We start from the raw sequence: 17,180 nt of genomic DNA on the forward strand, positions 1-17,180 counted from the left end.
TTGTAAATATTGAATTTTAAATTATAGTTATGTAGTTTAATTAATTAATTATAATTAAAAACTAAATATAAATAATTAAACTAAAAATTTATTTATATACGGGATGCTTGTAATTAATTTTAAAAACAAATAAATTGTAAGTCTGTAACATAATATTTAAGGCACAAACATTCATCATACTGTATATTATAGATAATATATTATATATAATATAAATAGTTGATATCATAATTTAAATAAATGTAAAAATGTTAGAAATGATGATCAWATAAATAATATTYATGTATATTATAGACGAATGATTAACCAACAAATACAGACAACTCATAAATAAACTATTAATTGTTTTTTGTACACAAATTCATTACATATAATATTACTGTATATTATACTAATCCTTATATTGTTAGTGAAAAATATATTGCTAAATATATTTTGTTAAAAATTTTTATAACTATTTAATCAAAACAAGCGCTTTGAATAGTAAACAACAGTAAAAATCAGATGTAATTTCGGGAAATAAATAATTAAAAAATAAACGCAAATTGTTAATGAGATTAAAGTTATGTTTCATTATACTTTATATACTGTATATACTGTATATATACAGTACAATTTTATAATGTAATTAATGTTTCTAATAATAAACTGTTTTGTTTTTATTCAACTAATAGTTTAATAAAATATATATATAATATATAATTATACGTAATATATAAATTTGAATTTTAAACTCATGTTTGTTTACACATAATAAATAATAAATGTAACCATTAATGTTAAATAAAGCTGCTTAATTAACTATAAATTAAAATATATAATTTAGTATTAAACTTTTCAATGTACTTAACTTTATTATATGTGTGTCAATGCAGAAAATAAACAAATGATTAATCAAAATCACAATAAATTTTTTATGTAATATTGATTAAAAAAATACAATTATTCAGGTCATTGCGCAAATTATTTATAGATATATTAATCACATAAAATACATTAAAAAATATTATCAAATTTAAAAAAAATTTCAGATGTATTAGTGGTTAATAATTTAATTTAATAAAAATCCAATATCCATTTAACTCACAAATTTAATTTATCTCCCAATTGGTAATCTATGTTAACAACATATATAAATATAATTTCAACAAAAAATAAGTTCAACACTTTTGATAAAATTATGTATACAGTAGTGTTATTAGATTAAGAATTCAATGGGGAATTTATGTATGTTTATGTGTTAATTTTAATTTTAAAAGTTAAAAATTAATATTAAAAAACTGAAGTATTAAACGTTTGGGATCAGCCTTATAATAGATAGTGAAGACTAGTTTCTTATCATAAATAATAATAAATGTTAAGAAAGAGAGAGAGAGAGAAAAAAAATTCAAAATCATTAGAGCAATACATTGGTGTATAATGATTGTGTGTGTGTTTATGTCTAAGTTATAGGTTATATGATATAAATAAAAATCGATAATTTTGGGCAAAACATTAGGATTTCTTACCATTTGAACTATAATTTTCAATGTGTGGCTCACATGACATAACAAATATTAACAAAATAAAGCAATTACTGTTTGCTCTGATATACATATATACTATACAATGTATGCATTCAAGTACTGTATATATTTGTACTTTAATAAATTCAATGCTTAGAAAAATAGGAAACAATTTCAAATATCGGATAAAATAAAAAACGATTTAAATATTAAAATCAGATTTTAAATGTTGACGAATTGAATTTTTTTTCTGTTACTTCAGAAATTGATATTTAAATTTTTTTTYTTAGTTTTTCCAATGAAATATATAGATATTTTTTTGAATAAAATAAATAGTAATTTTCATATAAAAAATAAGCAAAACTTTTTCTAGTCTTAAATATTTCTATTGAAATTTCTTATCACAAACACAACTCTTGAGTAATAATAGTAGATTTTAGTGCTTTTAGATTCAATTGAAACAAAATTTTTTTATTTGGGGGTAATTTTATATACAATTTAAGTAAATACTACTACTGTTATAAACATGTATATCATCTATGAAGCAAATTTGAGACCTAAATTTGGTTATCAGAAAATACACGCTTTAGAAGACAAAATTGTGAAATTATTTCACAGAAATATATTATATAATATATTAAGTTATGTGTGTTTGTGTCATAAAATATAAGTGAAAACAAATCTAAAATTTTTCTTCCGATTTCATTTGAAAAATAACTCATTCTTTGCTTTAAATGGACTCGTAGTTTGGTTTTTATAATTTAATTTTATAATTCAATTTCAAAATTCAATGGATGAAACTCTAGGCATGAAATATAAATATTTACATTTAGACACTAAATGTTAGGACATATATAATTTCTTTTTAAACAAAATAAAAAATGACTACAGATTTAAAACAGTTATAAGCAAACAGAGAGCCACTAATAATCAGTGTTGAATAAAGTCGATAAAAAATGCTATAATTTTTTGTGTTTTTAGCTGAATTTTTTTTAAACAAACAAAATGTGGCCCAAATGGCAAACAAGTAATAAAGAAAAATAATAAAAGATGTGATACTAATAATAATAATAATAAGAGTAGTAATAATAGTAATAGAGATTGATCTGTATGTGTTGTTAGAAAATAGCTAACAGTGCCAACAAAACTATAAGAGAGAGAGAGAGAAGAGAGAGAGAGAGAGAGAGAGAGAGAGAGAGAGAGAGAGAGAAAGAGAGACCCATCATATATAGATGTTAATTATGTGATCACTAGAGGTATATGTAATATACTGTCTATAAAAAAAATATATTTATATATCATATAAGACTTACGGTGTGACGCCCTCGACATCAAAGTAAGCRAAAGTGATGTGAATTTTTTGCGATGAGTTCCCATAGAAAAAGTAATGACATTCTGTGTCGCGCGGGTACAGACCTATTAGTAGGCATAACCATCGATGACAACAACACATCCAAACATAGCATAGAGATGACAGCCATAAGCAAAACAAAAAGCAAATTCTTAGAAATTCAATTATAAGCTAATTGTATGAACAAACAGTTTTTCTAATAACTATTTGTAATAAATGTTATAACATATTACATACAATAAATACATTGTTTGTATTGCTTATAAAAGTACAGTATTAGAGCCATAAGCCATATACTGAATATATCATATATGACTCGGGCTATAGATAATTGTATTATTATTATTATTATTATCAACCCATACATACCGGGATAATTTGGTGATGTAAATGAGCCGTTAGTCCTTTCGGTGCTATTGTAGACAAATCCGCAAACTTATTGAATGCAAAGAGTAGACAATGAAAATGTAATAAATTATATATTATAGAAATCATTTCAATCAAAATTAAAATAAACATTTTTATCAATAATTCTTTCAAAAATAAAATAAATTCTATAAAAATATTGTATAAAAACCTGATTGTGAGTCCTGTTTACCGGAATTTATACCGAAATCTGTAAATAATAATAATAATAGATATTAAGATATATATACTGTATTATAACATAATAATATAAAATAGTGTAAAATAAAGTGTATTAAAAACTAGTGTCTATAAATCATTGACCACAAAAAATACTACAAAAATGAGTAATGTATTTAACCGTATGAAAGAAATGCATACAAATTATACGCTTATATAAGTGTTACATGTTTTCAATGAAATCCCATATAAAATATTGTTTATTGATATCAATATTAAGTTAAGTATTTTTTACATTATATGATATATTAGATGAAATACAAATGATAATATCAAAAGTAATAATTTAGTATAGATTTTTAAAAATGATAAATGATATGAAAATCATCATTAATATAGTGTTTATAAAGATTAAATAATGTATTTTTATTAATAAACTGTATTATACCAAACATTTTTAATATACTGTAATATGTTATTTTAGATTAATAATTACATATAAAAAAATTCTTTTGTAAAACATTTTCTATAAAATCATTGAAAATTGGGTAATATATAAATTAAATATTTATTTAATTGGAAAAATAACATTTGAAACTTAAACTGATTAAGTGATGAATTTTCGTCAATCAATACATATAAATATATATATAGAAAAATATATTTCATTTACAGACACTTTTATAAATAGTGTACTTTAATTTATATAATCATCGATTGCATTACTGTTTCCAGTATTTTGCTCATAAAACGGATGTTCACTATATGAAGCTCATTGGTGTTAAAGGACTGGTAGCTATTATACTATACAGACACAAACACACCAAACCCTAAACAGTGATTTTGACTGTATTTCTTGATTAATGAAACACAAACTGAATAAAGAATTAGTTGTGAAAATAGAGACCGAGTTATTCACTGGAATACAGATATATTCAGTATATTATATAATAGTATATATTTTCAATAAGTGTAACAAATATCAGACACTTTTATTATAGCCAATAACAACTACACTCAACTTTATTATAACTAAGAAATATAAGATATTATTATTATTATATAAATGTTTTGTAAAGTTTTATATAAAAACTCGTATATATTAATAAACAGAAATAACAAAATATGTCTTCAAATGGATTCTGTTTTTTCTCTCTTTTTCAGAAAATGTGTTATTTTATGTCACTATTAATAACAGTTGAGATAAATGCATGAAAACTGAATACCAGTATATAAACTTGTGATATAAAAATAAATGTGAAACAGTAGTCAAACACTTGGTTGCAATTTATTTATAAATAAAATATTAACTTAAATTGTGACACAACAGCAACAGAATAAAAATCGGGAGAAAAATTGAAAAAWTTTTGTATTTAATTAAAAGCATAGTTTGAGGTTTTAAATATTGCTATACTATTCAATCACATTCACAGCTAATTTACTTAACACTTGAATTGTCAGTCAATTATAATCGATTTGTACTCTATATTTCTGGTTATTTATAGACAAATATTTAAAGCATTCCTTCAYATATAAAAAAAGTGGATGTATATTACACACACACACACACACACACCTCATATGTTATCACAGCACTGGTAATGTTGGGCACAGACACATACAGATAATGAATGCCGTCGTGTAAGTGATACTAAATGATTGAGCGACACATCCGTCACTAATCCAAACCGTGTCTCTGACTCTGACTTATTTTTTTGTGTGGATTTTTTTGCCCATTTTCTATCACACATTTATACCACTCAAATATGGGAAAAAATAAGTGTATTTTTATGGGGAATAGAAAAAAGTTTTCGCCAAAATATATATAAAAAAACTACAAAATCTATGTTTGATTCATTTGAAAGCAATTCTTGGCATATCTTCAATTGAAAGAGTATAGTCTATGCCATCCTAAGTATGTAATCCTCGCGAGGATTACCCATTTGGAGACACCTTTAATGAAATGTCAATTATAGTTCAATTGACTTAAGATTATTCACATATCTCTCTTGTCATTACTTATATTGATTTTATATTTAAAAAATTGAAATCTTAAGTTTGTGTGTGTATGACAACAACATAATTGATAAATTATAATATTATATATGAATAACTAAAATCAATAAATTTTTATATTCTGTAAAATAATTATTAATATATAAAAATATCGTAATTTGTTTAATTACTCAAAATTTAATGCTCAATATTAGTGATAATTATAATAGTGACTTAACACTTATAATATTTTATGTTAATTTCTTWTATTTTTTACTACCAATTTATGAATAATACTATTGAATCAATGAATTATATATAAATAAATGAGTTTAATATTATGATAAAACACCTTAAATGGACTAAATGTCAAATAATTATGATTTATTAGTTATCATAAATATATGGCACAAACACAATATAGAATCACTATAACTATGYTAWAAAAACATAAAACATTAATAAATACTGTATATTATAGTATAAAATATAATAACATAAACTTGAAGTAAATTACCTAAAAATGTTTGTAAAATTCAGGTTATTATTAAATTACAAATATTTTTTTTGCAATCGTATAATATCTTAAAAGCAATAATTGTTGATAAATAAGTAATTTTATTGTGACCACAATATGAAAACAATTCAAAATATAAATAAAATATTTTTTAATGATATTTCGTATAATATAAATTTTTATAAATTGAAAGCAAAAGATATGTTGTAAAATAATTTTTTAAATAATTTTTTATAAATTGAAAGCAAAAGATATGTTGTAAAATAATTTTTTAAATAATTTTTTATAAATTGAAAGCAAAAGATATGTTGTAAAATAATTTTTTAAATAATTTTTWAAAAATATAATTAAATGTTAATTTATGCAAAATATTTCTAATATTATACAATATGAAAACATCAAACTTTAATATTTGTATAATACAGTATAATGATTGATATTTATGCAATTTTAATGCAGTTAAAATGTAATTAAATAAAAATTTGTAAAAAATTATCACTATTTAAAAATATTTTTTATTCCGTTTTTTATGTGTTTGTCATTTTATTCATTTATTTAACATATTTTTTATATTTACTAAGATTTTTGTTGAATAAACTAAGTATTTTATACTATAAAAATTAAATGCACTAAATTATTATTGAAAATTTAATAATTTTTTAATATCTAGAAAACTGCTTAAAGAGTATTATTTTTATTATACCAAAAATAATAAGATTAAAATTTTATTATACACTCATATTTTGTAAAATATTTTTTTTGAAGTAAATATTATTTTCAAAATCCTTGCCATTCATTCAAATTTTTTTACTSTTTATGACTTATAACATATTGTCTTTATAGTGTAATTTAATACAGTAGTTAAGCGCAAAAACTATAGGATAATCTCTACTCATTGAATAAATATATCATATATTTCACATAAATATATAAAAATATCGTATATATCAAAATACATTTTCAACAACAAAACTATACTATTATTGTGTGTAAAAATAAAAGTACAGTTTTGCCAATATATTGATTATTTTTTGGTGTATTATTTATTTTTAAATCTGCAAAAAACAATACTAAAGACTGTTATCCAACATTACTAATACATTTGTAAATTGATTGAAAGTGATATATTTAATGCAAATCCATTATAAAGTAAGATTAGTTTGTTTAATATAAGCACTAATAGTATGCAAACGATGATTAATTAAACTCTTAGTTTTATTCTTATACTTTATATATTGATAGTATAGTATTGTATAAGAAATGAAAAGCCTCTAAATATATATATAATGTATAAAACAATACTATAATATAAAAACAAAATACAAAACCCAACTGTTGTATAGTTAAGTCTAGTCTTTAATGTGATTATAATATATATAACTACAGTATTATCACCCAATGGTATAGACATACCGTATTGTACTGTATTAAAGTGTATTAGAAAAAAGTTATTAAAAATATAATATTCAATGAATTTTGTGTGTTTAAGAAAAAAAGTCATAAATTAAGATTAGATTATTATTTAAGAAGAAAGTGTTATACGCAAAAACTAATGCAAATTTGCTGATATATATAAATTTATTTAATTAGGAAATCTATTGAATACATGAAACCAATTAATCTTATTTGTGTCAACACTTATAACATAAGAAACTAAGAGTTAAACATAATGCGAGAAAAACTAAATATTTAACACATTTTCTACTGTATAATCAAATTAATACAAAATGAATTCATTTATCAATCAGTTACCAATAATTTTAACAGATTTGTATCCACAAAAAAAACTTGTTAATGGTTTTTGTAATTTTAAGATTTCACATCTAATAAACTCTTTTGTCACTATTATAACCTATTATATTATGCAATGTATTGATTGTTWATACTGTATACATAATGCTACACCAAATCTACTGTATAATATATCAATTAAATGTTTTGCTAAATTACTTTATACTATATAATTGTTGCAATTATATGATATATTCTACAGTTTATATTGTATGCAATTATAGAATTATTCAATAGAAAATGTAATTGTTTTATAATTATATGAAACCAATAAATTTTGCATAAATAGCCCATGTAAATGTCTACTAATTATGATGTTTACAATAAAGTAACTGATAATACAGATTGTATTATATTTGTTTTTATTCAATAAATAATATAATCTGAATAATCAGTGTTAATGTGTTTTATAAAAAACATTTAGCTTTTATGGCTTTACAACCACAAAAAAATAGTTGTTTAATAACCAACTAATGATCGGTCAATTCATTGAAATTGCATTGCATTCGTTAAAAGAAAAAAACAGAATTTTATTATATCATTTGATTTCAGAGAGAGAGAGAGAGAGAGAGAGAGAGAGAGAGAGAGAGAGAGAGAGAGAGAGAACAAAGTTGTGAGAAAATACAGTACTTGTAGTGTTGGTATTTAGGAGATAACAGTTTATCTATTATTAAGAAAAAACAGAGAAAATGATAGCAATGAGAGTGAGGCCACCCAATGATGACTTAGGCTATTATACAACCATTTTCCGTGTCACTAATGATAGGGTAGACCATTGATAGGCAATACCAAGTTCTGTACAAACATTGCCATTGAAATCAATCGGCACATTGAATATCAACATTWGATTATAAGTGTATTCATAAAAAATAAGATTAATGCATTCATATTGAATGGTAATAAAATGATTGAATAATAAATAGCTTTTTAGCTACAAATAGCTACAAATATTGTATATTTTGAATTTATTATTTAGTCAAGAATATTCTTAAGTTAAATATTTATTATTATTTTTTGTGACTATCATTTAGTAAATATTCTATAAAATTAAATAATTATTATTTTATATGATGACCCACTTAATAAAAATAATAATCTCGAGTAACATATTATAATAGTTTATTTTAGATTAATTTCAAAATCAATTATTGCAAYAATTCTTTATTAGATAATAATCCAAAGTATTATAATCTATATAAAAGATAATTAAAATAACTTTATTAGATTTTATTGAATTATAATTATTGCAGTTATATATAATATATTTTAGTTATTTATATACTGTATATATCACATAATATATATATAACAACATATACAGTATAGACAGTATAGACAGTATATATCTAAAACAATAATTTCTTATAATTTATATTTCTTAAGTGATAATAGCATTTTGTGTGCTTACAAGTGATTACATGACTCAAGTCAGGCACCGGTGCGTGATTACACCTAAATGCCTGTTCTCTTCCCAGGCGTAAGAGATTAAACCGACAGAAATCTCATGTATTGCTCTCTCTCTCTCTCTCTCTCTCTCTCTCCGTGTGTGTGTGTGTGTGTGTGTCCTCACTCACTCACTCACTAATGTCTAGATATTTACAGTAAATTGTTTTTGTCTTTAACTAATATATTRTATATATAACTGCACTTATAGTGAAACTGATAAGAGRCACACCAAATGTACAGCCGGTGTCCAATGTGTTAGTGTTGTGGTCAGAGATGTGGGGAACTAAACGTTAAAAAGGAAGGACTGTTGTGTCTCTGTTGTCAATAATGTTTGTTCGCAACTCTATTACATACAATAGACTACTATTTTATATCCATATCTCTAAAACCATAGGTATCTCAGTTTAAAAGTTATATAATTTTATAGGCATTGTATACGACAACACCAACTAAACGGAATAGTCGTTTACAACAACATTAATGATCGCTAATGAAGTTTCCTATTTGATGAGCCCTTTCCACGCATATAATGGACAGCCATAACAAAAGTCAATGAAAATTGTCTTCACATGTTTTAGACATTTTCTTATCGCTTGATTACATGTTGTATTTTATCATTACAATTGTTTTCGCAATATTAGATAATTTGTATAATATTGCATATTAAAGTAATTTTACTTTAATAATATATAAAGTATCTATCATAAACTTTATAATAGTAAACTGTAATTTATATATATTTTTATATTATAATAGCATTAATAGTAATAACATATTTTAACCAATTTATAAAATTTGTTATTTATTTTGTTTATTATTAAAATAGTTACGTATTTGTTAAAGTAGATGAAAATGTAGCTATATATTATTTTATAATATAATATTAATATTAGTTATTATATTGTATTATCTTTTAGATATTGTATTGAATGTTATTTTTTGCCAAACAAATAGTATTAATATGAAATGGCATATATATCTTCATTTATAATTATATAATACAATATAAACATTATTGATAAGAGAAAAAGCTATATAAAGTCATAAATTATGATTGAAGTTATCTCATCCCTGAAAATGTCTTAATTATTATTCATTTGTATCATTAAACTAATATTATTTATAGACATAGCGTTTGATTGTCGATAGTTTAGTTAATGACTATACATTAATTCGTATAACTATAATATTATAACTWTATATTTAATATACTGTATATATTAATTCACATTTAATAGTATCCGACATCAAGTACTGGTAAGCCTAAGCTATGAACTCATAAATTAGACTATAATTTTTTGAGGATATTTAGCAAATAAAGTATAGACAAAAATTGCATACATTGAAAAAACAGRCAGTCGTTATATCATATATATATACAGTATATATATATATATATATATGTATTATATATAGTTAATGGCATATAAGATACATATGTTGTTATAGAAAAATATTAGTATCACAACAATAGTTAAACGATGAGTTGAGAGTAGATTTTGTTTGGCACAAAATTTAGTGCAATTTGTGTGTATGAATGAGAGATAAGGGAACTGGTATTTAATGACAGGGAAAGTAAGGACTTACTCGTCACGAATCGATATACGGCTCGAAAGCCCTTCACATACTCTGTTGTCTGTAAACTCTTGAACTCGACATTAAGGGACGGGCCGTTAGACATGAGCTGAGGCGGCAAATCACTGCCGCAAAAGTTGTCCACCCGTTCCTTCTGGCCATTGATTGTGATGAATACCATTACAGTGTCGGCCGCATCGCAACTATAATATTAAATAAATAATAATTATATTATTATTATTATTATTATTACTAAAATTGCTTTTAATTTAATTTAAGTATCATATATTCGTTTTCATTATCTAACWTTAATGTAATTTTATATAATAAAATATTTTGTAATTTAGTGTAAAATTCTTTGTTGTTGTAAAACATTATGTATTTTATAATTTATAACAAAACACAAAACAATTTGCATGATATACTATTATACTGTAGGTATATTATGTTAAATATACTTTTTTTTACTTTTATATAATATTAAATACAATATAAAAAATTATATTAAATATTATGTATACTTCTTTTAGGACATAAAAAACATTAAACTATATATACATTTCCTCGTAAAATGTGAACAAAATATTCTTGAATATAATTTATAATATATATATATATTATACAAAATTTATATATTTAGCTGTTTATAGTTATGTTAGTATAAGTATATGTATAAATAAGAATAATAATATTTTCAATGAACATTTCGATACAACCATTACCGATGGTTAAGGACTACATCATATAATAATAATATAAAATAAAAATAAATTGTATAAATGTTTAATAGATATACAGTATATCTATAAAGACGAGTAACTCGTATGCAAATTATTGTAACGGTTTTAATGGCTTTTTCTATATATTCATTATTATATATACTGTATATATATGTTGTACTTTACAGTTGTAACCAATAATATGCTTTTGATTATCTCTTTATTATTATTTTTATTTTTTTATATATAATATTGTCTTTTCCAAAAAATAATGTCTTTTCTTAAGTTTTTTTCATATCTTACTTTTTCAGTGTTTAAACAATTATTATTATTATTGAATTCAATACAATAAAAGAAAAGAATATATAAAAATATTTCAAATTTTCTACTGTTTTTCTTATCAAACAATACTAAATAAAAATATAGATATTGTCAAAACATTTTTTCCAGTTATTAATAGTTTTCTTTGTTCAACTTATATATATATTAATGCTTTTGAAATATTTTATGTATAAAACTATAATAATCTAAATTATATACATAAATAATATACAATAACATTAATTTATAAAGTATGTAATAATTATAATATATGTTTATATTCAATTTTAATAATTAAATGAAAATGTAATTTATTAATTCATTCATTTAGTGTTAAAACTCAATTTAAAGCCTTAATATTGAATATAAAGAGACTTTTACAGTGAATAACATATATAATATACTGTATATTAGAGAAAATCTCAATTTGTTGTACAAATCATTAGAGACCTGTAAAAATCAAACTCAAAATAAAAAAACAACATTTATATTAAAATGTCACAATATTTTAAACTTATGTTACTATTAATGAATAAATAAAAAATAAATTATTATAAATTTGTGTAAAATAACTTTTCATTATAAAAATATATATTACTGTAATATACTATATACACCTTATATCCCTATTAAACAAGTATTGGTAAAATAAATTTAAATTTTTGTATCCATTAATTATATTTGACATAATAGGGTTTAGCAATAGTAATCCACTATAATTTATCAAAATTTGCAGATCATATATTTGTATTAAAATGGATATATTTTTCTTGATATTTTCTATTAAACACTTTACGTTTATGCCGTGTAATCCATGTGAAACATTACAACAAAAACATAATACTATTAATTATCTAACATATCGCTTACATTATATAATTAAATCAATAATATTATATTCTATATATCTTATATGAATTCAAAAATTTTTATCAATATTTTTTTRTGAGCTTATTAAAAACATTTTTATAGCTGTATAATATATAGTACTACCATAAAACATAAAACTAAAATAATATTAAGAAAAACAGTTTCAACATAAAAAACATATTACTGTATTTTGAGAAACAGATTATACATATGTAGTATTAGATTTCAATTTTGTATACTCTCTACTATAAGCATAATATTATTACTACAATCCAGTGAAATATTATAGCAAATGTTAGATTGCATTAAATGCACATTAAAACTGTTGGGTCAATATATGAATAGTAAGTTTAGAAATATACATATATAATACTATATCTATATATAAAACTTTTCTATACAAATAAATAGATGCAAATAATAAGAATTTTTTGTATATAAGAAAGTTTATTATATATTATATTTCTGATATAAAAGTATTATATAAACATTGAGTGCAACGCTAATGGACTTACTCTCGACTGGTGTCGTCGGGTCGATAGAGATCAAAGTCGGTGAACAGGATCTGAATCCTTTCCTTTCCCTGACCATTGAAATGATAGCTGCAGTGAACGTTGGCTGGATATGGATCGGGAAAGTTAGGCGATGTGAACGTGCCGTTCTTCGACACTCGACTATCAAACGTGTGGTCACAAGGAATGGCTGTTTTATTTTGGGAAAATGGATGATCAAGAGAAAGAAGAGAGAGAGAGAGAGAAAATTGGATTATTATTAAATTATTAAATTAAATATCATTACGATATTAAGTTTATATATAAAAACACTAATAATACTAATAAAAGTAGTAATGATAATAAAAATATCAAAAATTGTTGAAAAAGAGAGAGAAAATCAATTATCATTTAAAATAATTGCTCAATAAATCTAATGTCCATAGAATGACTATAATTAAAGGAAAATATATATAAATAGATAGAGATATAAAAATTATTAACTTTTATAAAAATAATATATAATTTATATATATATTAAAGCATTATTCTGTACAATAGTTCTCAATACAAGTGCAAACATCTGCCATAACATTAACATTCAGCTAAAGTGTTACCAATTTTGAAGTCAAACGCCAAACATCAGTGATATACTCACTAATGTTATAATAACTCAATAATATGATATCATCTAATATTATCTAATATTATATATAAATTTAATTTATGTAATGCTTAAAAAGTATTTCACGCGCGCTATGAGTCTATCAGCCGTTGACAAAGTAATTAATAATATTGTAAGTCATCAGTAATTATAATAATTTTTAGGAGAGAGAGTATGAGAACCACTACTACAACACTGGTATTTATATAAACCTATAAATTCAGATATAATCTAAACATATTTATTATATAAATTTTTGTGCACATATAAAGTTAATAATAATTAAACATAAAATTATGGCAATAATTTTTGTATAATAAATATACTGTATATAAAACGAGAAGTTAATTTAGTGTTAATGAAAAAATGCATTTAATATGTGTCTATGTAAAGGAAAGTCAATAGTCATATAATACCAGTGCGGAAGTCTTAAAAAATAAAGAGCTAAATGTTTGACCATAAATGTTAAGTTTAGTAATTTTTTATAAATTAATTTTTGATTACTTTACTAAACTAAGTACTGTCAAATAGCAAATTAAGACATCTATTATAGGATATAACAAAAATAAAAACAAATGTACAGTAGTTGTCTTAAAAACTCACAGTTGGATAATAAACTATAAGTTTTTATATTGTTTAATGTAATCAATAATAATAATAATAACAACAATAATAAACTATAAAAATTAGTTATATATTTTAGTTAATATAAAAAATAAGTTACAATTTTTTTCGAGTCTTACGTGTGTTTGTCGTGTGATTATTACTATTTCGATGAGTATTACTATTGTGATGATTAGTACCGGATTTACTATAATTTGAAACAATATCTACTTGAAAACCAAGTATAAGCAACAAAACACTAATAATTGGAGTGTTGGCCACAAATAATAATAATAAGTGTTTCATATTGATTGCAATCAATCAAACCGTTAGGGAAATGAACAGTTGAATGAGTGGGTGAGTGAGTGAGTGAGTGAGTAATGATATATATATAGTATCAATACTAAAAGTTATTATTATTATTATTATTTCAATTGAATTGCTTTTATTAAAAAAAACCTCAAACACAAGTAGAAGAGATCAACCAATTTTTATTTTTTATGTTTCTCATGAGTTTTGTCACAAATATATTTATATCAATAAGCTTTTTGGTGTAAAAAGAAATAAATTGAAAACTATAAAAAAAATAAATTTGGAGTCAATATATATAATAAATATTCGCATAGATTTTTTCTTTCAATTTGTTGAAACATATACTKACTGTACTTCAATCTCTATCGGATGATACTATGTATAGTCACTATAGACTACAAACAAGTATTTTACAYGAAAAAACACAGTTAGAAATAGAGATAAGTATTWAAAAAAAGTTTACACGCAATTCGTGTAATGGATAACTCATATACAGTATATATTTTTATCTGTCGATGTGTTATAGTATTTATACGGTTTGTTTACCCGTAGAGAGAGAGAGAGAGAGAGAGAGAGAGAGAGAGAGAGAGAGAGAGAGAGTTGTTAGGTCACACCACTTAAAAACACATACACTTTTGGCTATAGATATGCAACAAACAAAAATTGTCTCACGAAAGACAAAGTGTTGAACAGAAAAAACAATACCAAACAAAACGGTTGACTGTTTCTAATTGGTTCGCATATAAACTGTATTTTTTAATTTACAGCACTGGTATGTAGTTGTGTGTAAAATAGACAGTGACTTTGGTCTAGCAATATCATCGGTAGAGCACTGATAAACACTGTCACAGATATATAGACACATTAGACTATCTATACATATATGAGAAGCTTTCTGTTGTTTGACTGTTCAACAAAAGTTATATAACCCGAGAAAGTAGTGTACGATCGAAGTGAGGCCGAGCACTGGTAAGAGTACTGTTAGAGATCTGACAAACCTATGTTGTGTACCAGTTATTGCCGACTGGCATCTGGAGTTCCTTACAGTTAAAAAAGGCATCCAAAAACACATGCGCTATCATCGGCTAACGGCACCGATATATTTTTCTCACTACGTTTAGTAAATTCACTGTATGTTTATTATGTGTGTCGTTGTGTTGTTTGCAAACATATTTCAAGTTTAGAAACAAATTCATGTCAATATATTTGCAAACTCTCTCAACAATGCTTATCAATTTCTCTCTCTCTCTCTCTCTCTCTCTCACACACACACATCTATCGTTGTCCAGGGAAAGGGTCTACAAAAAATAGATGCATATTCCCAATCGGTTTGGTTTCACATTTGTCTATCGTATTTGTTTTACTCACTCCCATACTATGTCTTTAATGTTTTATAAACAACAACAAAAATATTGAAATAATAATAAGTAGAAAATTGTTGTATCCAAAGAAATCTGTTTTATTGGTATTATATACAGTATATATATATATATGATGTTTATGTTTTTCATGAAAAACACACTAAAAAAACAAAATTTATTACAAATAGTGTACTAAGTTTTATAAAGTGTGTGAGAGTTTTATATTTAATGGAAACACACATTCAATAATATCCATGGGATTCATATATAAAAATGAAAAAATATACAATCGATTGTTTTGTGCAAATAAACAAAAAACATTTTTACATGTATTCAGTAAAACAATTGATGCGATAATATGTTAGACAAACATATATTCAACGATTGAATTGATTATAAAACACATTTATTACTGCTATTTATATATAATATGTGGTGTCTAAAAATAACATTATTTTAAATATTTTTAAATGAAACTTTTTAATATTTTAGTGCTGCTCTGATAAATAATTTTAAAAATTTATTTTGTTAAATTTAATAAATTATTGCAAAATTTAATTTATGAAATTTTTACACAATGTTAGTTTTATTTTCCAATAGATTTACCTAATTTATGTTAAAATATTTAATAAAAATTTACAATTAATAGCAATTTTATTAATTATAGCAATTATAAAATAAAAAATATAATATATTACTAATGAAATAATTTTCATTAAGTTTACAAATTAAAATAATTTTATGTGAAAATATCATTATTTTTTATATTCTCTAAATCTCTAAATAATTTGATTTAAATAAAAGATCATTTTTATAGATGTTCACTGTTATAGATGTTAATATTCAAAAAATAATGATTTTATAGAAATTTATTAAAATTGAATTGATTTTGATATATATAACACTATATACAGTATATATATATGATACAAACARCATAATAATGCATTTTATCATTATATCGATATAAAAAAATTAAAAAATAGTATTGAATATGTACCGGGATAACTGAATTTTTATAAATTTACATATATGAAATATATAGAAAAATTTTGTAATGTATGATATAAAATA

At 22.7% G+C, this 17,180-nt stretch overlaps 1 protein-coding gene across 1 annotated transcript in view; it reads right to left on the reverse strand.

The window, feature by feature from the left end:
* LOC128961698 (bone morphogenetic protein 1-like) overlaps positions 1 to 17,180 on the reverse strand; it is a 35,957-nt gene that overhangs the window by 2,670 nt on the left and 16,107 nt on the right. The window contains exons 5-6 of the mRNA XM_054307959.1: positions 13,191 to 13,377; positions 10,819 to 10,968 (exon numbers count right to left, since the gene is read on the reverse strand). Of these exons, the coding sequence (XP_054163934.1) occupies positions 10,819 to 10,968; positions 13,191 to 13,377 (337 nt within the window). The remainder of the gene's footprint in view (positions 1 to 10,818; positions 10,969 to 13,190; positions 13,378 to 17,180) is intronic.

Source organism: Oppia nitens, unplaced genomic scaffold (assembly GCF_028296485.1).
Source record: "Oppia nitens isolate AA-2021 unplaced genomic scaffold, nextdenovo-longstitch-racon4-pilon3 scaffold5_pilon_pilon_pilon, whole genome shotgun sequence".
Taxonomy (NCBI): domain Eukaryota; kingdom Metazoa; phylum Arthropoda; class Arachnida; order Sarcoptiformes; family Oppiidae; genus Oppia; species Oppia nitens.